General features: G+C 40.2%; 1 protein-coding gene across 1 annotated transcript in view; it reads right to left on the bottom strand.

Annotated features, from left to right (window-relative positions):
* Positions 1 to 24489, bottom strand: part of TG (thyroglobulin) — a 149326-nt gene that overhangs the window by 105995 nt on the left and 18842 nt on the right. Inside the window, exons 10-22 of the mRNA XM_064703628.1 lie at positions 22822 to 23409; positions 21460 to 21702; positions 20997 to 21134; positions 20354 to 20431; positions 19909 to 20021; positions 18943 to 19054; positions 18040 to 18240; positions 14097 to 14306; positions 11594 to 11748; positions 10941 to 11097; positions 8553 to 8777; positions 3564 to 3713; positions 1855 to 2025 (exon numbers count right to left, since the gene is read on the bottom strand). Of these exons, the coding sequence (XP_064559698.1) occupies positions 1855 to 2025; positions 3564 to 3713; positions 8553 to 8777; positions 10941 to 11097; positions 11594 to 11748; positions 14097 to 14306; positions 18040 to 18240; positions 18943 to 19054; positions 19909 to 20021; positions 20354 to 20431; positions 20997 to 21134; positions 21460 to 21702; positions 22822 to 23409 (2541 nt within the window). The remainder of the gene's footprint in view (positions 1 to 1854; positions 2026 to 3563; positions 3714 to 8552; positions 8778 to 10940; positions 11098 to 11593; positions 11749 to 14096; positions 14307 to 18039; positions 18241 to 18942; positions 19055 to 19908; positions 20022 to 20353; positions 20432 to 20996; positions 21135 to 21459; positions 21703 to 22821; positions 23410 to 24489) is intronic.

Below are 24489 nucleotides of genomic sequence, written 5' to 3'. Positions count from 1 at the left end.
CCATGTGTGAGGAGTCTGACAAGCAGCACTATTCACACACTGGGAAAAGCTCACAGGGTCTAGAGATGCAAACCCCAAAGGTCACTAAATGGGATGAGGAATCTAATCCAGGCTCCAGTAGGTTTGTCCCTGTCTGTGCCCTGCAGAGGGTTACAGGCTGGTGAGAGGACACACGGTGGCACCACCGCCCTTCTGAGGCTGCTGCTACCTCTGTTACCAGGGGTTGGTCACAGTCTGCCCACAGGTTGATGTACCAGTGTCACAGGCATATTTTCTGAAAAATCCTTTTGCTGGGATTTTTCTCCTGAGAAGCTGAGGCCTCAGAAGCAAAATGCAAACAATGCTTATCTGCTGCTGTGGAATGCAACAGGTGCATCTTTGATTGGTCTCATGTGATTGTTTTTAATTAATGGCCAATCACAGTCCAGCTGTCTCTGACTCTGGTCAGTCACAAGATTTTATTATCATTCCTTTCTATTATTTTCTAACCTTCTGATGAAATTCTTTCTTCTATTATTTTAGTGTAGTTTTAATATATAAGTTTCTTTTAATATAATATATATCATAAAATAATAAATCAGCCTTCTGAAACATGGAGCCAAGATTCTCATCTCTTCCCTCATCCTGGGACCCCTGTGAACACCACCACACACCAGCACATTTGAGAGAGAACAGCTCACCCTGCCCATGGCAGGGGCTTGGAAGTAGAGGATCTTTAAGATCCCTTCCAACCCAAGCCATTCTGTGATTCCATGACACATTGTTGCTGTGTTTATAAACAGTCATAGATGAATTTTCAACAGTCATAAATATTTGCAGTGACATCTTCTGGCATGATCCACAAAACCAAGCACAAATATCTACAACTGCTCCATCCTGCACAGAGTCAGAAATGCCCAAGCAGAAAGGGTCATGGTAACAGGAGAATTAAGATCCTGAGTCCTCTCTGCAGAGAAACATCCCAACAGCCCCATGATTGAGAGCAACAGAGACTTTCACCTCATGTTCATAACTGTGATCAATCTCTGAGTATGCTCAGAGGAAAAAAAGTTATTTTAACTGAAGATAATTTTGCAACCTCTTCTCAACTGAGGACTTTACTTTTCACACTCCTTCCACTGATCACACTTGTCATAAGACATTGCCTAATTCAAAGCACACCATGACATCAGTATCTAAACAGAATATTCCATTAAATTTAATAGCAATCATATGATGAGCATATAAAAATTCTGGGAAAAAGCTTTGAGGCTGGAAGGTGTAATTAGACCTTACTGCAGGCAGTCTGGGGACTGTTTGATAGATGACTTTCTTTGTTTTTTCAAGTTTTTCATCCTTGAAAACCAGCATTTTGCAGTTGTATTCAGGCAGAAGTAACTTCTTCCAGCCTGCTAGGATGTGGTCCCCAAGTCAGATACCTTGCAGCAGGGGCCCAGAGGGTGATGTTATGTTGTGGCTCTGAGGTCATTGCTGAAAATATTCTATTTCCCATGAATACACAGTTGACGGATAATTTTACAAAGAAATTAATAATTCTGCTTCTTTCTCATTAGCCCTCTCATTACTCTTTTGGGTTTTCAAGCAGAGAGCACAAGGTCAGCACACATCAAAAGCTGGCAGCCATCTGAGAGTGCAGGAAACCTGCTTCTCTCTCTTCCCTTACCAGAAATAACTTCCCAGTGTAGTGAAGAAATGCAAAACTAAGGAGGAATGTGGCTTAAGGCAGAGGCCACTAGTATGGGAAAGTGAATAACTATGGGACAGTGAATCCCCATAGGCTTTGGAGTGCTCTTCATAAGGAAGCTTCACCTCTGAGGGGTCAAAGCATATCCAAAATTTCCTTCTGCCACTTACCCAAGCACTGCTCATCTGTCAGGAGATCCTCTGTTTCAGTCCAGCCCAGGGCTGCCCCAGAGCTGTCCACACAGAAGGATTTCTTGGTGGCAGGGTCCTGCTGGGAAGGTCTGTACTGGCCATCTCCATCACACTGCAGGCCCTGCTCTCTGCTCTGGCAGGGGGTGACACCTGGTGAAAGGGAGCAGGAGAAGGAAAAAAGGCTATTTGATAGTGCTGACACTGGGTTTCACACAGCTCAGAGGATGGACAGGACCTCTGGAAGTTGTAAGGTCAGAGGCTCCTGCCCAGGCAGGGCCACCTAGAGCTGGCTGTGCAGAACCTTGTCCAGATGGATTTCACCCATCTCCAAGGACTCCACAGCCTTCCTGGGCAACCTGGGAGTGACATCTTGGTTGTTCTCACAGCAAAAAAACATTTTCTGATGTTCAGAGGAAACCTCCTGTGCAGTCACTGGTCCTGCCAATGCAGCAGGACAATGTTTCAGAGCTGTGGGACAAAAGTCTCCTGAGCACAGCAGAGACTTCACTGAAAATTAAGCTGAGATTTGCACAGTATTTGCACACTCTGGAGCATGGTAGTCTCAGTGCTTTGTTGCTACTTCAGTTTGTGTTTCAAACATTTTTTTTTATTCTCTGTCATGCATCAAATCTCTGTTGCTGTATTTCCAGTACTGTAAAGCAAAGTGAGGAGAAGGAGCTGTACTTCCATCCAGGTTTGTTCAGGGACTGCTGCAGTGGATCTGTGGAATGCTGTGAGCAATGAGAAGAGCTATCACACCATTAAATTCAGAAAAATCCTTCAGACTCTGCCAGGAGACAGCAGGGACTGAAAGAAAGGAGGGAGGTAATGTGTAACCTGGCCTCTTGGAGAGGGCTGGAGCTGAGGTGCAGCACAAAGGCAAAGTGGAAACCAGGCAGGGAACAGGATTAGTAAAAAAAATTGCAAATGGAAATTTTTAAACCCCAAGGAACTCTTAAGGACATAAGTCAAATACCTAGCCAGGGAGCACATATGGAAAAGAATGACAACCATAGGCAAAAGCTAATTGATATTGGGGTACATTACAATAAAAATGGGAGGTTTATCCCACTTAAGAGAACAAAGAGGCTGAAAGAGAACAAAGTAGACGATATACTCAATGACACTTCCCAAGAAGCCCATTCTTGTTACTCTTATTTATATCTTATTTCATATAATTCTGTAGACAAAACTGAAATTGTGCCTAATAACTGATTTTCTGTACAGAACTGTATGAAAAAACCAAATCATTTAAGCTGAATTCATCAGCTTGAGTGAACATTTCAATAGTTGCTTTGTGAGAAGTGTTTGTATTTGAAGGGGAAAGAACTACACAAAACAAGACTATTGTAGTGTTCATGGAAATGACAATAAATGAACTTCATAAGAAGTTTCTTACTGATACTGAACACCCAGATATCATTCCTGAGGACAATGAACATGTCTAGAGGAACCACAACATCCTGGATGAGACTGACCACTTGTTTCTCATGCATTTTTGGTCAAAAAACCAGACAGTTTGTACTTTGTAAAATGCTTTTGAATATATGCAGAAGGGATCATATACCTCCAAAAACCCCCAGAGGAAAGATTAATTTTTAAAAAAAAACTTAGAGATGAATAAAAAAAAATTATTAGATATTTGAAGCCAGAAAATGAAGGATATGGAAAAAATGAGTCCAACTTACAGTGATCAGCAGTTGTTGCTCCATAGGAGTTGGTAGTTTTGCCCACAGGACACTTGATACAGAAGGAATGTCCTGTCTGATACTGATAGTAGCCAAGAGGGCAGGGAATGCATTCATTGTTCTGGAAATAACTGCCTGGAGGACAAACAACTGCAAAGAGAACAATCACCTTATTAGTCCTTTGGAATTCAACCACTTCTGGCATTTGCACACATGTGTGGGTATATATATATATATATATATATATATATTTAAAATACATAAATATAAATATATATAATACATAAATATATAAATATATACATAAGTATAAATATATAATATATAATATATAATATATAATATATAATATATAATATATAATATATAATATATAATATATAATATATAATATATAATATATAATATATAATATATAATATATAATGCTGATAGATTTGCCATAGGCTTCAAGCTCTTCATATATGTATTTCATTAAACTCTTCATGACAGGAAGATAGGCTGTGATATGTTTTCTCAGATCACCCAAAATCTGTTCTTGAATTAGAGCATATGAAGCTCTTTGGAAATGCCAAGTCCAGGTCTGATTCCCAGCTGTCAAATCCATTTGTAATAAGATAATGCAGGTGGATGAGTTGTGAAAGAAAACAAAGGAAGACAAGCTACAAAAAGGGTAAATTTTAAAACTACAAATAGAAACAGGAAGGTTCTGAGGAGCAGAAACTCCAAAACCATCATACAGAAATCTACCATATGGTAACACTTTTATTCAGAATTCCTGGTAAAGAAATTTTTGTTAAGCATTTCCAAACTAAACAGTAAGGGCTAGATTAAAAGCCACTAGCTGGGCTCATGACAACCCAAACACAAAACAAAAAGGTGCTCCCAGTGATGTTCTTAGTCTGTATCTACATAATTTTCAAAGCAATCAGGAGCAATATTTCCAGCTGACCTGTTGCATATTACAGAGAAAAGTCTTTGTCTTCTGGGATGTCATGGAATACAATTTCCCTCCAGAGCATTCAGATGAGCATTAAAGCAGAAGAGTCACAGACATATTTGCAGGACAATACCCCTGCTTTTTATTTCACAGCTGCTTCACAGATGTAATTTCCTTCAAAACACAATCAAATGTATATTTTGGGACTTTGACAAGGTGCAAAACTTTATTTCTGTTCTTGCCCTGCACGCTGACAGAAGTTTAAGCCTCCACGAGAGAGAATCAGCAATGGAATATTGGCCATTCTCACTACAACCCATGTGATGAATTGCTGTTCTGGCCAACACACCAGAATGTAAATGAATTTAACTCATGGGACCACCTCAATTATAATAGACTAAAAAGACAGCTAGTAGGAAAATTGTCATATCTTCCTTCATCATCTGTAAATAGTCCAGTGGGAAGGTCTGGGAGGATTCAACTGTGAGACTGAAATTTTCCTCCTAGTATGAATCAAGGCAATTACTCTGGGTAAAACACATATATAAAATCAATTACAGAATGAAAAAAATCCTGGATGAGTCAGAATTCTCCTTTCAAAAACCCATCATCTAATACACAAGTGTCTGATATGTTTTAAAGACAATTTCCAACACATGCAAAAAGCATAATACTCATTGAACAACCGTGGAAATTACAGTGAAATGAGAAATTCACACCTAAATTGAAGACAAAACACAATGAATGAAGAGGCTAATTAAGCAATTAAAGTTTAAAAATAAACAAATTAAGCTTTTCAAAGCATTCTGCTTTTCTTCTGTAGTTTTAGTCACAAGGTGAAAGAAACATCTGTGTCTCTTATCACATTTTGAGCAGGAAAAATTGCCTTTCATTTCACATGTTGGATTGACAAAAGAGCACAAAGAACAGTAAAAATGTTGGCGTAGAATCACATTTTCTAGACTCTTTAACTCTTGGAGGGACTTATCAGTTCAGCTACAGGCCATGTTGATACAGTCATACATGTAGGTACAGTTTGACCCTACAAGTGAGACAAACCACTATATTGTACTTCTTTCAAGAATGGAAATTAATACATTTTAACAATATAAGGAACTAGAGAACAACTTTCAACAAAAATATCAGAGCTAAGTTTTAACCAGTGGGATCAAACTTTGTAAGCCTAAAACAGGAAAAAATTAAAATATATATTAAAAACAAACAAACAAATAAATAAAAACCCAAACAAAAAATAAAACACCAATAAATAAATAAATAAATAAATTAATTAATTAATCCCTTGCTCCCACACATGGAATTTGGAACCTGGTCTCACTTCTAACTGGACTTGGGCTTCTCTGTACCAGGCGAACAAGCTGCAAAACCCAGGCTGAGCAGCAGCTCTCTTAAGTGGTTCCACAGAATTCATTTCACTAAAGCCTCAGCTCTCACTGCATTGAGCAACTTCAAATCTGTCCCAGCTGATCATTGCCCAATGCTTGCCCTGCTCCTGCTTTCCTCCAGGGATACTGGAAAACTCTGGAATATCAGATTCTTGATATAAATTGTTAGAAATAAGTCTCAAGCAGTCAATCAGCTACAAATCTAGCCCTTTCATTTGGGTTATATTGTGTTTAAAGCAAATCTAATAGAATCATCGAGCATTTTAAATGAAAAAAGCCTGCATAAAAATGGTTCTTAAATAAAAAGGTTTAATAAAAAGGTATTTAATAAATGGTTTTAAATAAAAAGATCCAGCAGAAGTCAAAGCTAATTTACAAACAGCCTTTAGGCTTTTTCCTGAAATAAATGGGGGAGAAGGGTTATGCTCCTAAAGTCTCCCTGGACAGTTTCTAACTCTCTTAGTTCTAAGTCATACATTAGCAAAAGAAACTGTTAAAATTTAGCTAAAATAATAGTGTTATCCCCAACTCTTAAAGAATCATATTCATAGATACCTGTGACATAACATAACCAAATGTAAGGCTGAGACTAAGCAAAAATGACATATACGAAAAACTAACATATGATAAATATTACCCATTTGACAAGCAGGAAAACATGAAACAACACAACAATAGATGCAAGGAAGACATAAGGAAAATACAAGAGACAAAGAAGCAGATCTGTGTAAGTTGCATGCCCATATATTAATGAATATATTCAGCTTATTGTGAGCACCAGAAACCTGTTGCTACTGAGCTTCCTGAAGGAAAAGCAATGATGCCAACAATGAAATAAAACCAAACAAATCAAAAGGATCAGGATCTGAAAACACAATTTGTATTTCAAGACCAAGCCTGAACAGTAAAGAGAACAGACTGAAGAATCTCTGCCACCCTCACACAATTTTGTTTTCTGTAGTCACAGGTGATGCTTCTTACTAATTGTCACTATTATTAGTGAGGAAACAGGCCCAGACAGGATGGATGAGCAGGATATATCCATATATGTGTATATGTACATATTATATCCATACATAAATATATATATATATATTAGAAGAATCAGAACATGAATTCCCAAGTTCTCAGTTCAGAATAAAATACGCAGTCCTGCAACACAAACCAGTGCCCAGCAGCAGGTACATTATGACAGCTTAGAATATGAAATCTCTGTCATAGGCTGGAGCAGAAACTGTTTCCTTTCCACATATCTGTGATGTCTGTTTTACTGAGTGACATTTCCCTCAGCTAGCTGGTTCAAATATGTATGAATTCAAGGCAAGTTAATTCATTGCTTCCTAAAGGCCTTTATGTCTGGCAGGCAGGACTTGGCAGAAAGATCCAATTCTTTGTAAGTTCTGCTCTAGGTGATGGATTCTACTTAAAAAATAATGATAGCTTTAAGCAATACAACACTATATCTTGTTAGGTAGCTGCAAGTTGCTATGGACTCTGGACTCAGCAGGAATTAATTTATTTTTTTTTTTGCATGTGTATAAATAACCCAGATCTGAAGTATTTCAGACTGTGGAGAGGAATTGAACCTCCAGACAATTTACCCTTAAAGGTCCAGGCTGGAAACTGCAGCAGTTCAAAAGTGTTCAGCACTTGATTACCTTACCCAGGCATAGTAAACTCTGAACTTAGAAACACCACACCAAGCAGGAAGATAAGTTTTTTTCACATATTCTGATGTACTTCATAGCAATCAAGTGATGAATATCTGAAAACATTTCTATTAGAAAACTTATCCCAAACCTGCCTCTGTTATCTTATACCTACAAGTGGTACCTCTCTCCTCTGTTCCCTAGATAAAAAAAGGCTAGAGATAGTGAATAAATCCAAAAGTGGCATAAATGAGACATGGACTCATTGAGGACAGCTGGCCAACAAGAACAACTAGGATCTGAAGGAGGGTTGGTGTTGATAGAAGCAAGAGTGGGGCCTGTAAGGCAAAGGCACTTTGGCAGCATGGCGTGGTACCAAGGACAGGTTGGCAGAGCCACAGGGAGCTGTGGAAAAGGCTGGTTTGGCAGCCCTAAGCAGGATGCTGGCAGAAAGGCAGCCTGTTCCAGGGAAGCAGACTAAACAGAAGGAAAAAAGAAGAAAAGAGGGCAGAAGTGCAGTTAGTCTGGGTGTTGGCCAGAACCAAGGAAAGCTTCCATCTGAGCTGGCTGGACTTGGCCCAGGAATTCACAATATCAGGACTTTTGGCATTTTTGTCTCTAGGTTTCTATTCCAGGTAATGGATCATTATCTGAAGCTCTGGCTACATTATCTTTGTGAAATCCTCTTATTAAGGATCATGTGCATTACAGAATGACCTTCTATTACCAGATAGATCTAAAATGTCACAAAAATCTCAAAAATGTTTACAAAACTCTCTACACAATGTCAGTGCCATGATGGTATTTCCAAATCATTGATTCAACATAAGGAATGAACAGTAAGCAAAGCACGAAATCCCATCACTCCCATTCACATTGATGCCTCACGCCTTTCAAACATGAACCTTAAACACAAGTTCACTGATGACTTTCTCATTTCATCTTTATACTGATTACTGACAACATCTAAGAATGGAAACCTAAAAATGAGACCTACCACATCCTTGTGAATTAGGGCCTGCTTTCCCAGGAGATGAAATTCTTCTAAACCCGCTTCTACATCCGAGCTGCACACGGGGAGACAGATCAAACTCTTCATCCCGGGGAAAATCAATGGCAGAATCTGCTAGGAACTGCTTGGAATCCAAATGCAGCAGAAAAACACCATCTTTAATCTCTTTTACAAATGCTCCAATGAGATTTTCCCCAACAATTGCATTTTCTAAAGAGGAGAAAAAAAATACGACAAAATAGCATGAAAGACATTTCCATAATACAGGAATGGATCACCACACAGAAACTGATGGGTTGAAGTTAAAAACAGAGGCAGATGCAGAAATACAAACATGCTAACAAACAGCAGACCATAATTAATCTCTACAGCATCTATAAAATTACAGTCTTACTTTATTCTGTTTAAATACACCCAAAACCACCTCAAACAGAAGGCCCCAAAGCTGACTTAGCAGGTACTGGAAGTTGGAACTTAATGGGACATGATGGTGCCATGGCCATACAAAGAGAGCAGGTTCTGCTCTGCCTCTTCTGAAACTATACAATCATTCCCTCAAAAAGCTACTTTTGTACTACAGGGAATTTTTAGTGTGGAGAGGGTCTTTTCAAAAGAAAAGTCGAATATAAAACCAAACACACTTATACTTTGATTCACTTCCTGCAAACTGCTGGAATATTCCCAGGGGCAGTGGAATAGTAGATAAGATATAATTGAGATTAGATATAATTTAGATTAGATAAATTATATCTAATTTTTATTTTTTTTACAGTGATGGTGGTGAAACACTTGACCAAGTTGCAAAAAGAGGCAGTAGATCCTGCACCCCTGGAAATGTTCAAGGTCAGATTGGAAAGGACTCTGAGGAACCTGACTGAGTTGAAGATGTCCCTGCCCATGGCAGAGGTCTTGGACTAGATGACCTTTAAAGGTCCCTTCCAAGCCAAACCATTCTATCATTCTGGGTTTTGTGATTCCCTTAGAATATGGAACAACTGGATAGATGCAAACAATATCAAACTGTAGAGCCAGGAGCTGCCATCTGTGTTTTGAAGTATTTTGAAGTCTGTTCTGGTGAAGCAAAATTGCTGCAGGACACATATCTCCAAGCCCCAAAGTTAGAAGGAAGAACACATGCAGACAGAGTTATTTTTTTTAGTGCTGGGAACACCATTGCAAAGCAGTAAAACTGGAGACAAGGTCACACAGAATCACCAAGGCTGGGAGAGACCTTCAAGATAATCTAGTCCAACCACCAGCCCAGCAGCACTCTAATCACCCTTAAATGACATCCTGAAGTGACACATCCCGATGCCCCTTGAACACTGGCAGAGACAGTGACTCTACCACTTGCTTGGCCAGCTTGTTCTAATGCCTGACCATTCTCTCAAAGAAAAAATTTCTAATATCTAATCTGAACCTTCCCTGGGACTACCTGAACCCACTCCCTCTTGTCCTGTCACTTGAGGCCTGGGAAAAGGGAATGATTCCCACCTCCTTTCAGGCAGCTGTAGAAAGCAACACGATCTCCCCTTTTCTCCAGGCTAAACAGCCCCAGTTCCCTCAACTGCTCCACATCAGAGTTAAGCTCCAGACCCTTCTCCAGCTCCATTGCCCTTCTCTGGAAACATTCTAGAACCTCAACATCCTTTTTGAAGTGAGGGGTCCAAAAATGAACACAGGATTTGGGGTGTGGCCTCACCTGTGCTGAGTATGGGGGTCAATCACTGCCCTGGTCCTGCTGGCCACATTAGTCTTGATACAGGCCTTGATATGCCACAGAGGGCATTTGAACTTGGGATATATTTTTAATATATTTTATATTGAAGGAAAATACTGACTGCTTTGAAAGAAGTTCCTTACACCACCCCTAACTCTCATGGAAACCACAGCAATCATCTGCCAGTCAGTGGTCTCTGTATAGTTGCTCTAGGATGTCAGAGGTAAGGATCATTCTTTAGTGAAAAAGGTAATGTAACTAATTGAAAAAGAGGGAAAATGGAAAAAAAAAAAAGAAAAAATAACTTGGAAGAAATTAGTTTAGTTTTTGACAATGTGTGAATTGTGTTTCTCTGAGTACAATGAATATAAACACTTTTCCACCACTGAGGACTTGTCCAATGGAAATTAACATCTGGGACAGTCCAGCTCATGCCTGATAAAGTAATTTGCAATCCTAGTTAAGGCAGCTGCAGTCCTATCTGAAAGAAACATTCAACTATAGCTTCTTTCCACTGTGTGGTCACAGCCTGAGAAGGGAAATACATCAACACCAAAAGCTCAAAAACGCAACACCAGCATTATAAAGACAGGGAAGCAAAATGATTAAAAGCAAATCAGGTTTAATCCACAGAAAAATCAAAGAAAAATTACCAATATCATGTAAGTCAGGGAGAGAAGATGTGGGGATGTTTTCCAGCTGAGCCCTCCACGTGATGTTCACTCCCAGGCGATCCTCGCTCAGGCACTCGACATAGACAGTGGAATCATCACACATGGAAACTGAGCCAGTTGTTCCAAATGCATTCACCTTGAATTCAGAATTAAGTGAAATCACAGATAGACAACCTGAGAACTTTCTTATTCATGCCTTGCCCTATTCATTTGCAATGTACTATACTGGAAGTAACCCTGTGAAAAGGGGCTGTAAAAACCAAAGCAAGAAAATATAATTTTAGCAAGGCATATACTCACTGTAAGAATAGTCAAAATATTCTCTTCCACTGAAACAGTTTTTTAACAAATATTAGGCTGGTGTGATATGACTTTTATGGCTGGAACTAAACTGATCTGATGATGTGGTGTGAGACTAAATCTATTTTCCCCCTCACCCATATGAGAGTTCTGCCAATCCTAACAGATTTCATGGTATATTCCATTCTTCCACATTTCTCAAACAGGCAAAGGTCTATGTTGTGTTTCACCTTTTTTATTACTATTATTTCTTTCATGCAACACAAAACCCAACCAAAGAAAACCAAAACAAAACAAAACAAACAAAATCCACCAACAGGAATTTAAATTACCTGGAGGTGACATAAACCACGAGCCTTCAATTCATCTAAAATAAATATCTGGAACGCCTGGAGTAATCCAGAGTAGTCAGAACTACATGTTTTCTCAGGAGGCAGGCGTAGCTGAAAGTGTGTTTGAGCTTGGACTGTCTGAAATAACTGGAGCTCTAAAAATAAAGTAGAGAGGGCATTTAGTAACCTCACTAATGAGGAACCTGACCTTCAGAGTTACTTTGAGAAAAGACAACATTCATTTGACATTCTCATTTTGCATCCAAAACATCTCCCCACTTTTAGATGAAAGCAGTAGAGCTGTCAGTAGTAAAAAACAAACAGCAAGACACAAGCTTGATAAATATAAATGTTGCGCATTAGAGAAAAAACTAAGTGTTACACTTAGTGATACACTAAGTGTATCACTAAGTGATACACTTAGATGATAATGTGATACATTATTATCTAATGTGATACACATTAGATAATAATGTGATACACTTAGATAATAATGAAGAGCTATTTTACACTGGAGCACTATCTCACAGAAGGATAAGGACAATCTGGACCATTACTGATACTTTTTCTTGAGCCTTAGCAAATAGGAAGTTCCAGAGAACCCCATGAAAGCTGACATTATACCAATACTTAGAAAAGAAACAGAAAGACAAGAATTATTGACCTGTCGATCTTCACTTCTCTTCCATGCAATCATGAAAACACTTCAATTAAAAAAGGAAATAAATAGTGAAATAAATTAATACTAATGTGAAGGGCTTTTGGAAAGCCAGCTTGTCAAGCTAACTGTAAGTTTTAGGAAAGAATGAATTTGCACAATAGTGGCATTGGTATGGACGTCTACAAGAGCTTTCTGAATTTTTGATAGAAAATCCAAGTGATGCTAATCACACAAGCTGATGAAAAACCTGTGAGCTCATCAGTCAGAAAATCAAAATCTATTTAATCAATTTTTAGCAAGAAAAAAAATGCAAATTTCTTGTCTCCCCTGGAGTTGCACTGTTCCCAGGCCCCATGGAGGCTTTGTTATCTCAGGTTCAGCACAACAGCAATGCTGTCATTCCACCTCCAAGTGGAGCTGGCCCTTGTCCTAGCAGGCTGGACAAGCAGCAGAGCTCTCCCTCATTCGGCTCCTCTGCAGGCCCTCCCTGCATCACATACAGGTGTCACTGCTGGGGCACAATTCCTCATCCCTCACCCCAAAAATGAGCATGAGAAAGCCTGGAGAGCTTCCAAGGAGAATGGCAGATGGACATAAACCCCTGCTTCTTCCTGCAAGGCACAAAGCCCTCTCTCTGCTTAGTTTCTCAGAGAGTATTTAAAGAGCTGATTTAACCACAGTCTCTAGATGTATACATAAAGAACAGGAAACATGATTTTTGAGAGTGAGGGTAATTATCCATTAGAACAAATTACTAAGTGTTGTGGTGAATTCTCCATTATTGTGAAGTTTGTTCAAACACCTTCTCATGTGTTGGGAATTTCTTCTTTCTCCTTAAAACCATGCACTATTCTAAACACAAATTGCTGGGCTAAGTCCTTGGTTTACACTAAACTTTATAGCAGATTGCCACACACTCCCCTCTGTCCCTACAAAGTTATCCCACTGCCATCAGACAAACATGGAAGTTATTTCATAACATGCTACAGAAACCTCACAAACACAATCACAAACAGACAAAAGTTTCAGTCTGAAATTGAAAGATTAATAAATATTTGCATTTGGAATAGAAGAGTTTAACCCATTCTGAAGACTGATTAATGGGTGTAACCTATTCTGGAAGTGAAAAGTATCTGCAAATTTGGCAGGAAGGCCTGCATTTCTCAAAGTTCAGCACTGCTACAAATTGCCATTTCGATCAGAATATATGTCTTTTTAAAATAATTGAAAAGGCCAACACTAATATCCAATTACATGAGCTCTGAATGGATATCCAATTCTTCCAAGATTTAAAGTGCTATTTTTTTCTTGAAATCAAAATGTTTTGAAAAATACCAGAAGTCAGCCAAAAAATACAACAATAATCCTTAAAAACAGACTTCTGCAAAAAAGATGCAGAAGTAACAGTGACTTGATTATGCAAATAAACAGTCAAGTTCTGCCAAATTCAAACATCTGGCACTCATCTGTTCTTCCAGGGCTAAGTAGTTCCATCAGAATCACTTATGGTGCCAGCATCTTTTAACTAACAAGAAAAATCTGCATATAGATTGAATAGCTATTTATAGCTCTATTCTTACAGGCAAGAAGGACAGTTTCTGGCACAGGGGCCAGCTAAGAGCCAGAGGTGAAGATGGCAGAACACAGAACACATCTCCTGCACCTCAGCTTAGCCACTCCCCTATAATTTATGGTTGTTATACACATGGTAGTTGTGTGATAAAAGCTGATTTTTGCACTGTTTACACTGCTCTGAGCCCTCCCCAGGCCCCAGCAGATCAAACCAGAGCAGAGCAGAGCAGAGCAGAGCAGATAGATCAGATTAGAGCAGATCAGACATACTCTGGCAGGCCTGGAGCAGAGGGGCAGCCGAGACCCAGCGCCGCTGCCGCGTGTCGCACTGGGATGAGGTGCTGGGGGTGGCACTGTGGAAGCCCTGGCGACACAGGAGCTGGCACTGCTGGATGCCTGGAGCTTCCCCAGGGATGTTTTCACAAAGTACAGCCCCATTGGCAACCGCTGAGGCACCAAATGGCAGAGCACACTGCGGACCTGCAGGAACAGGAGAAAGGGGAGATGTGTTAGGGGCTATGATGACTTTTAGGACAAAGTCCACAAATCCCTCACATGCACAGATTTAAACCTAGACAGCACCCTGTGCCCTTTGCACTCATCAGCTTTGACCTGGTTTGAGGGCAGCTTGGTTCCGATTACTGAAGCTGATGGAAAGACACACATTGACTGTGATGGGTAATGCATCAGGCCCAGAAAGGGACATGCGTGGTTTCTAGGAACAGATACATTATGAACAGTCATGAATAAATTTCAGCAGGAAATGAGAAGGAGATTTCTAACCAACAGCAGAACAAACTTTACAGAAGATATCTATCTAACCAACAGCAGAATAAACCTTTATAGAAGACATCTAGTGGAAACAGGCAGGGCCAAATAATCCTCAGCTCCCCTTAGACTGAAGTTTGAAAGGTTTGAGATCAGGAACTCATGACTGTGGTGTCTACAGCAACAGCAAGATGTTTGTAGTGACCAGTAGGGCAGAATATACATTTTATATATATATATATATCTATATATAAACAGTAGTACACAGCTCTAGAATTGGAGCAGTTTTCCCTATCAACTCACTCAGTATGAGTGCAGTCATTCAAACCCTGCTAGCCCACTGTAACAGACTAATTACAGTGATAATTAATTTTTACTAATCAGTACAATTCAACAACTTCACTCAATATTAGCCAAATACCAACTTAATTACTAAATATGTACAGTAATAGTTAAACACTTGTTAGTTCCAGAGCTACAAAACCTAAGAAGAAAAAAACTTCCTCACTTATAAATAAATACAGAGAAAAAGATGTTATCATATCATACAATTCACTTGCTTGGTGTATATATAGATCATTTTCCAAATTACAATGCTCAGATCAGACCTAAATTTCCTGATCGTTGAAGGGAGGCAAACACTGATGATGGTGCAGGTCTGAGCACCCTCCCTCTCCCCTTCTGATGGAGATTAAGTCCATAACTAAGCAGCCACTTCATTTAAAGTATAAAAACCTTGCATAAAACTTTCAGCTGAAGTATTAAAACATTGCAGGATGAATCTGGGATCCAATGTGTGCAGTACATCTTTGTTTTCCAACTCTGAGCATGTCAATGCCAACAAAAAAAGCTTTCATATCTGCCTCTCTGAATTGCCAAATGCATATTTTTATCCAAGTCTCCTTCATAGCAACTTTTTTGCAATAACTCTGTAAATGGGGCCACTGCATCCCTTCTCTATACTCATTGACTCTGTAGCCAGACTCCCTCAGTAAAGGTGGAAACCTGGAATCCTTGCTTAACAAACTTCTAATAAATCTCCCAAGGTCTTAGGACCAGAAGGCCTCTCTGTAAAAAAGACAGTAATACTCATCCTGGCTGCTAAATTACAATAATATAATCTTTATACAGAATATGTAAAAATCAGTCTGTGGTTTCTTAATTGCTCCAACACGTTTCTTTGTCCAGCAAGTGATATCCAGTCTTAGCTGAATGGGGCTACTATCTCCTACCGCCTGTTCCATTGAGATTTGGTGTGTGAGCCAGGGAAATATCCAGCTCCCAAAGCAGAAGTGATCAATGGTTTCCTGGTTTGGTTCAAAGGTATCAATTCACCATCAGTAACTTGCTCATCTATCCCTCTACAGATTACACTTCATTTTTACTAAGCCGCTACCATTTTGTCATTGCCCTAAATCTTGGTCCTGTAGAAGTGAATCAGAATCCCCCTGAATACTGACACTTCTTTCATAGGTGCTTACAAAGATTTTCACAAGGAAATTAACAGCTCCAGGACCTTCTCTGGAAACCTCTCTCCTCTGTCTCTACTCAGAGTTATGGGAAGTGGGCATGAGGATGGGAGATGCAAGAGGATTGCTGGGGTACTTGGCATTGTCTCTCCAGTGCATCCCAGCTAGAAGAAGCTGGATTCTACCTCTGATGGAAGTGATTAAACTAATGAAAACCTCCTGGCATGTACTGGACACTCTGACTTATTACTTTCTGTTTACAGCTCTCTGTTCTGATGCTGGAAGAGAAATTTATCATATTTTCCCACCACAACAGTTTATTTTGCTGAAAGGCAAGCTCTCCAGAGTAGCAATATAGTACTCTTTTTTCCTGAACAATTATTAGTAATTCCCAGGACTAGAGGCATAAGGCTGGGCAGACTGAGGAGAAAACTAATTTTTGATTTTTTTTTTTACACAATAACTAAGTCGTGTACCATGAAAAGTTCCATCACTCTTTCAAAATCCAGGGAAACCATTAAAGATTATTTCAATCTTTATGCAGAAAAAAAATTATTAGCTTTCAGTAAAACCAGGTTTCCATTATATTTTCAAAGCAGTTCTCCTTCTCAGTTCAGTATTTTTAAGGTCATTAATCACTATTATTTTCTATAGGAAAAGTACAGGATGGCAGCAGGATTGTATTTATGGTCATCTCTACTTCTCTGAAGAGCTAAAAACCTGCCTTGGATGGCTACATTCAGGTGACTACACCACCCTACTTTGGAGCTTATCTCCTCAGAGCTCATTTGGCATTTTCAAACAACACCACAAGCATGGGGCAGAAACACCCATGGGGTTTCCTGGCTTCTCATAAAATCCCATCCTCAGAACTCTCTATTGATAGAAGAGAGCACAAATTAAATTATTTCCAAGTTGGCTGAGCAGTTACCTAGTTGATAAAAACCTCGCAGGCAATTGGGTTGACACATTCAGGTATTTTGCAATAGAATTGTAGAATCATTAAGTTTGGAAATGACCTGTATGATCATTGAGTCCAGCAACTAACCCAGCACTGTCAGCTCCACCACTAAACCATGTCCTCAAGTGTCACATCTTCCATTTGGTTAGTGAGAACAGGGCTGTGTTGATCTTTATACAGCAGAATCACAAAAGGAAACTGAAGCAGACTACGTGGTCGTGCTTCCCTAATTTTTTTTTCAACCCTTCTCCCCCAAAACCAACAAAAAACCTGAAAACAGCAGTGTCCTGCAGACAACTGTTGAAGGTTTTCTTTTTACATCTCTACTTCCCACTAATCATTACATTTTGGAGCATAGCCTTGTAGAAAGTTTAATTAATTTTGCTTCACTTCAGTGATGGGAAAAAGCATAAAGGACATTGCAAATTAAATTTATCCAAATGAAACATCCAGTGAGACATCCGTTTGGATGTCTCGCTGGAAACCATGAGTGAATTCCAGTGCTTCACAGCTCTGGCCATTCAGGAAATACTCTGTGAATATGCAATGTTTTGGCACATCTTTTACACAATTCTGGTCACAAGCCAAGACTCAGAATGGCAGAAGCATACATTTTTCAAATTTTATTTTAGTCAGCCGAATGAGTTTTAATCCCAGAGCCAGCTCACACTGGAGCAGGTTCAAGTTTGCAGCAAGCTTTTCAGATTGGCCTTATAGCTGGATTTCATAGGTCAAATGGTTTGATTCAACCAATTTTATGAACTACAAAAAGTCAAGGATCCATTCCATTCTTCTTTTTCTCCTCACAAAGCACCTGAAGAAAATCAGACAGCATGCCCTGGCAGGTCTGAAATCTGCTGTAAGACAAAGATAAGCATGTTGCTTGAGAAAAAAAATCTCTAAAGGTCTGAAGAAATAAGATTAAATTCAACTAGGGAGTGGAAAAATTTAGGACCTGAGTTAAATTCCAGGCCTGGATTTGCTCACAAGTGAAATGCCTGAAGCAGGAACTCACTTGCACATTCTGGTTGTGCCCCATTCACTCGTGTCCCTGGCACCTCCTCTCCATTGCCAAAGACACACCAGCAGCTCTCCTGCTCCTGGCTGCACTGCACAGGGGAGAAACTCCCCCTGGCCCCCTCACACTCGGGGATGTCTCCTCTGGCAGCTTCTCGGGAAACCACTCTGGACTTCAGCAGGTTACAGAAACTGGGACCTGCAAAGAGAGAGATTCTTTGCAAGATACAGAACAGAAGACAACAAAGTGACCTAGAGACTTTACCAGAAGTGCTTCCAGCCTGTTTTGTTAGTAGCAAGAAAGAAGAGTGACCACAAAAACAAATAATTTGTTTCATTATAGAAGTGGGGAATTTACTTCTACTAGAAAAGAAAACCCATGTTTTTTCTAAAGATTTAAGTGCAAATGATACTCTTTTAGAAAAACAGTTGGAAAAAATGCTGTGATTTATTTTTCATGTATATATATATATATATATATATATATATATGTTTTTTTTATAAATGTGATGGTGTATCATTTAGCGGCTCCTACTTAGGAGACAAAAAAATCAAGTTAGAAAAGTTAAGCTTTTCATAAAAATTTGTGATCAAGGTAATTTTAAATTTGATATGATAATTTACATTTTTAAATAGCTAAAATGGTGTTAAGAAATCAAAGATTAAAAAATGCATAGAATTTCATTCATAAATTTGCATAGACTGCTTTATTTTTGGTGTTATGAAAGTAAAGGGTAACAATTCTCAGATACCCTTTCAATGTTGCTGTGCTTTGTATGTACCCCATCACTGAGGAATTAAACTATGAGCCTCCCATGTTTCACAGGCAGCATTCTGAAGAAGAAAGTTCATGTGCTGCAGAGCATGAGGGATCACAGGCAGGGGGCAAAGCATTACTCACACTCAGGATTGCCATCCAAGTCTTTGCTGCCACGCTGGAATATTTCTCCTGACACAGGATCCACACACCAAATATCTGTGTCAGATCTCTGCAGCACAGTGTATTCTCCTGTCTACAAAGAATTAAGGAGCTGTCATTGCAGAGAAATGTGTTTTAATACAGACACACCAAAATCCATACCCCAAAGATTGGTTAAAGTGCTTTATTATATTTACACTTGTCCATTATTAAAACATATTGAAAAGAAACACAAAATACAGTCTAACTAATTTAATAGATAGACCAGTCCCTGAGAGAATCAAGAATCATTTACATTGGAAAAGACCTCTAAGATCACTGAGTCCAACCATTAAGCAGGATGTAGACTAGAAGTCCACTGAGATAAAGTTCTGAAAAAATTCTAGCTTGAAATGTTTTCAAAAGATGTGTAGGTGTGGTGCTTCAAGATATGATTCAGTGATGAACTCAGCAATGCTGAAGTAAAAGCAATGCTTGATCTCTGCAGTCTTTTCCAACCTAAATGATTATGTGATTCCATATGATAATGACTCTATTACATTGAATGTCTATTCCTGTCTCTCTCCTGCTCACTGCCACATATTGAGAGCATCACAGACCCTGTTTTTTGGGACATGTGCACCCAGCGTCCCCTCACATTGTCATGCTCTTACAGCTCAGGAGGAAAGAGCCCCACAAATCTCAGTCAATTAAGATGTGCCTTTGAAGCACAGCCCTGCAGAGCTAGCCTGTGGGAGGGAAGCGTGGGCAGGCACAGAGCTTCCTATCCTCAGTCCCCACCTCAAAGCTATTTAAATTCTGCCTTCTGCAGGGCAACACCAGCTGTTAGTTTGTCCTACCCTCTTCTTTCAGGTTAATAGAAACGCACAAGGCGTGCATAAAGAGCATGGACAGAAAGTGTGTGTGCATGGTGTAAGCACAACTGCTTCATCAGTCATGTGAAATCACCTCAAGGCAGCTGGGGATGAACAGATCAGCTGGAGACGTGTCCAGCTTTGCACTGCTCTGTCTCCAGCTGGAAAGGAGGCCATTGGCTCGAGATCGCTGACATGAAGTGCGGCCTGTCAGAGGGAAAACATTTTTAAAATAAAATCAAGTTTCAGACCTAAGCAAGAGAAAGAGTTACATCACCAGCTCCCTCACACATCTGTATTAGGCACTGCTACAATCTCAGGGAGGGCCACCAACACTAGAGGGTTCACTCTCAAATCATGCAAGACAAAATCACACACAATGAAATTTAATCAATTAGCAAAATAAGAATATAATTCTGTTTACTTTTCTTGGAATGGCTAGAACAAAGTCTTACTTCATGCATATTAGAATTTCCAATAAATATTAAAATTTGCAAGAACAGGCCAAGACAAATATTTAGGAAGAAAACCCAGCTGACATTTGGGAAGTTCTGATGAACGTGAGACCAAGGAATCCACGACATAACGACCTCTCTCATCCACACACCAGCAATGACCTGCCCGGGGAAGAAAAGCAGCTTTATTTCAGATGTGGTACTGCTGTGTGCTTTGTTGCATACTAGGAAGATTTTCACCCTCAGCAGCTCTATAGAAAGGGGTCAGTAAATCCAAGCACAGCTATCCAGGGGTAAGTAGACCACACCTCAGAGCCATGGTACAAATGGAAATGTAGCAGCTCTGGTGAGACTCCCCCACTGCAGCCCTATCACCTCCTCCCAGAAATTTGGCATCATCCACAAACTTGCTGGGGGTGTGCTCCATCTCATCATCCTGGTCATGAGTGAAGACATAAGGCAATACCAGCCCCTGGACCAACCCACAGGGAACACAACTAGCAGCAAGCAACTGAATATCTACTCATTTTTGAACCCCAGTGAGCTACCACTTGTGTCCAGCCAATTTAGACACATCTCGTAGACCATATGACCTTCCTCCAGTCTGACTACTACTGGTTTTCTATCTTTTAATTAGAATTCTTAGGGTTTTGCTTTGTTTTGTTTGGGTTATTTGGAGTTTTGCTTTGTTTAGACAGCCCAGAGTGTCTTGTTAGAAATTGCTCACCTGTGCTCTCATAGCACTGAGTTGGCTCCCAGTTTCCCAGGCCATCACACTGAGGGATGTAAGGGAAAAATCCCAGCTGTGCAGCTTCCCCAGCAGAACTCTTTGAAGTAAAGTGGCTCTGCCAGTAGAAGCGCAGGACTATAGAAGAGAAGTAAAAGAAAGCTCTAGTGCCCATACAGGATATATAAAATGCACTCATTTGCAAAAATCTGAATGTTACCTGTACTTCAGAAGACAAATTAATAAACGTTTGAAGTACATAAAGTAAGTGCCCAGATTTTATATTTGCATTGTGTTATGTATATGAAATCAGTTCTTGGGGGACAGCTCAATGACCCTGATTAATTACACCTGCTGAGTCCCACCTGCTTTTCAGCAAAGTTGCATTTAACATCAAGTGCTCTTGCACAGATTCTGGGCATGACCCCATTCAGCTCAGCCCTTCTCTCCCTCTCTGACCCACCTGACCATGCAGCCAGCTGCAGAGCAGAGTCAGTGCCTGACAGCAGCTTCTGGGAGATCTCTGCCCCCAGCCCTTGGGGCCCAGCAGGACGCAGGAGGTCCCTGTCCGAGAGCTGGATCCCCTTTGCCAGCAGGAAGCTCTCTCCAAAGGCAAACTGGGACCCATTTGAGGCCAGGATGAGCTGCTCTGCCTCCTCCATAAATTTCATGGCTTCCTGCTTCACACCTTCACATATACCAGGGCCTGTATAAAAAATGTATACATGAAGAGTATATTAATGACTTTCATCTAAATCCAGTAAATATTTGCATGTGAAAACTAATTGGTCTTAAATTAGCATTGCCTTTTTCCCTCTGAAATCAGTGTTGAATTGCCATAAGTCATACAAACATTCTCCATGTCCTGAGCCAAAGGCTTGATGCTTTTAAGTCCTTATTGGTTACAAACTGAGTTAATATATCTCTACAGAACATCCCCTCAGTTGCTGCCATTAAAAAATGTGGATAATCACAAGTGAGAGTCAGAAAGGAAAATGAAGGTCTGTCCTTTGGGTCTGGAGTGGCAGCTGGCACTTGGCCTGTCCTCTCCACACATCTACTGACCCAGAAAGGGCAATTCAATGCACCAAGCCAGCTCCATGAAAGCTGCTCCTCCAAAATAACTCTGTTAATCTGCTTCATCCCTTTATTCCCCACTTGCCCACAGAACTGGAATCTCCACCAGTTCATTGTCCTGTCTCTTCTTCACAGCTGGAAAAAAACTGTGTGATGAGAACAATTTCAGTGATGGCATTTATAATATACGTCACCTGCTGGAGTAACTCCAAAGAGAGCCAGCACCTTTGGAGGAGCAGTCGAGACAGAGAGCTTACTCAACTTCAGTGCTGGCCTCACTCTCCTCCTAGTGACTTCTAGGGGATATCTGTTACTCTTGACCACTGTCACTCTAATAAGAAACAGTAAAGAAAATCCCTCTTGCTTCATTTTAAGGCACTCTTGAAAGTCATTTACATTACAGTGTAATCCTGATTTTCCCATACAACTCTTCACACATTCTAATGTCCTTTACCACCTGGATAAGTATGTTCTGCAAAAGCATTATATGTCCTAACTCCAAATTATAAAATCTACTCGAACTTGATATGGAACTTTATTTTTCCTTATTCCCAAAGCTCAACCATCAGTTATTTAGTGGAAAAGAGTCACCCTACTTCTGACATCCAATGATAATGGCAGTGCTGATGATCTTTCTAAAAAGTTATTGTTGGATACTTTACAGCAATTGAAAGGACTTCCCTCTCTTGTGGCATAATATAAAAGACCAGAAAACACTCTTACTTACATGCCAGAAATTGTTACTTACATGCCGGAATCTGGTTCACTCCTGCCTTTGTTCCTTCCAGCTCTCCTCCTTTGCTGTCAACACACCAACAATCACGAAGTTCAAAGTGACCTAAAGGAGCACTGAAGTCAGTGTAGGGTCCTGGGTAGTAGCTGAGCTGGTCAGTCAGAAGCTGCCAGAATATATATGGGTCCAGCAAAATGTTCTCTGATGCACTGGTCACGTTTCCCTTCAGCACCTGAGGTGGGAGATCCATGAAGGAGGAATACATGGAGAACATGGGGAAGACATTCTGGTGCCCAGCCTCATACAAAGCTTTAACAAAAGCTGAAAAGTCTCCAGAGGATGCCTCTTTATACCCAGCTATTATGTCCAATAGATCAGGAACAGGCAGGGGCTTGCCCTCGTTGTTCTCTGCAATCCACCTTTGGTACCACTCGAAGGCTTGTTCAGGGGGGCCACTGCACTGCACCTGCCTCCAGCCACCCTCATCATCACACTGAGGGAGGTGAAGGCTGGACAGCTGGGGCACAGCTCTTGGATCTGACAACAGCAGCTTCACAGCCCTGAGAAACTCCTGAGCAGCTGTGACTTGGCAAGCACTTGGGCCTGGGAAAAGAAAAACATGCACATCCTTCTGAATGCACTGAAGATATACAATAGCCCTGTCCTCTAGTACAATAAACACCACTACTAAAAATTGGTCACTCAGCCCAATAATAACAACATTCCTTGCTTGTTACTAAGAAGGCTTAGCAATATTAAGGTCCCAGGGTAAGATTTCCAAAGGGATGTGAGCCCTCCAAGATGAATACAGATATGTTATTTTAAAATCTGTGAGTACATTAGGTACTTGTTGTTCTTACTGGGGGGCCAGGTGTCACTAAATGCCTTCCTGAATCTGTTTACATAGATCAAGTATTTTCAGATATACATGGTAGTTGGGTTGTTACTTGTTATTCAGCCAGTCAATGCAAAGCAACCATCTGAATAGTGGGATAATTTTATTTCCCCTTGGACTGAATCCGAATCTTAATACTGTCCTTTCTTCCCACGCTCTACTGAACATTGCTGCTGAATACAAAACAAAACATCCCTCAAAATACTGGAGTGAGTTTGGTTTGGAAGCCTTTTCTGCCACCTCCAGAGCCAAATTTCACTTTGCCACCAAGCAGCTCTGCAGATCCAGCCAACCATGGGAGCTCATCTTTTGAGCACCAGAGAATTCTGAACCTTCTTGTTTTGGATTGCACTACAGATGGGTAGTTAGATATAAATCCCCTCTCAGTTCAGATTATTACAACAAACTCCCTAGTACTTCTGCAAACTGCTATTCAAAGGAGCTCCCCCACTATGCACCACTCTCAACTGCTGGTCATTGCTATTTCTCCCAAAATGAGAAGCAGGCTCTCCTCTTGGTCTATTCTCCCTGTTGATGTTTTGTTGTCAGTTCACAGAAACTTGAAAAACAAATATTCACTGACTTTGTACTTCCTTCTTTCTTCATATCCCATTATAAAAGAGCAAGGAGAGGCAGTTCATAGTCTATCAACCTGATGTCAGAAGTCATTTTGCAGCTCACCTTTTTGGCCTGACTTTGTGACTTATGAAAAACCTACCAGCCATTAAATCCCTCTCCTATGTTTGGAGTCCTGTGATATCTTACCAATTTGAGGATATATTCTTGAG

This window comes from Zonotrichia leucophrys, chromosome 2 (assembly GCF_028769735.1).
Source record: "Zonotrichia leucophrys gambelii isolate GWCS_2022_RI chromosome 2, RI_Zleu_2.0, whole genome shotgun sequence".
NCBI classification, from domain to species: Eukaryota; Metazoa; Chordata; class Aves; order Passeriformes; family Passerellidae; genus Zonotrichia; species Zonotrichia leucophrys.
This window is presented reverse-complemented; position numbering and strand designations above follow the sequence as displayed.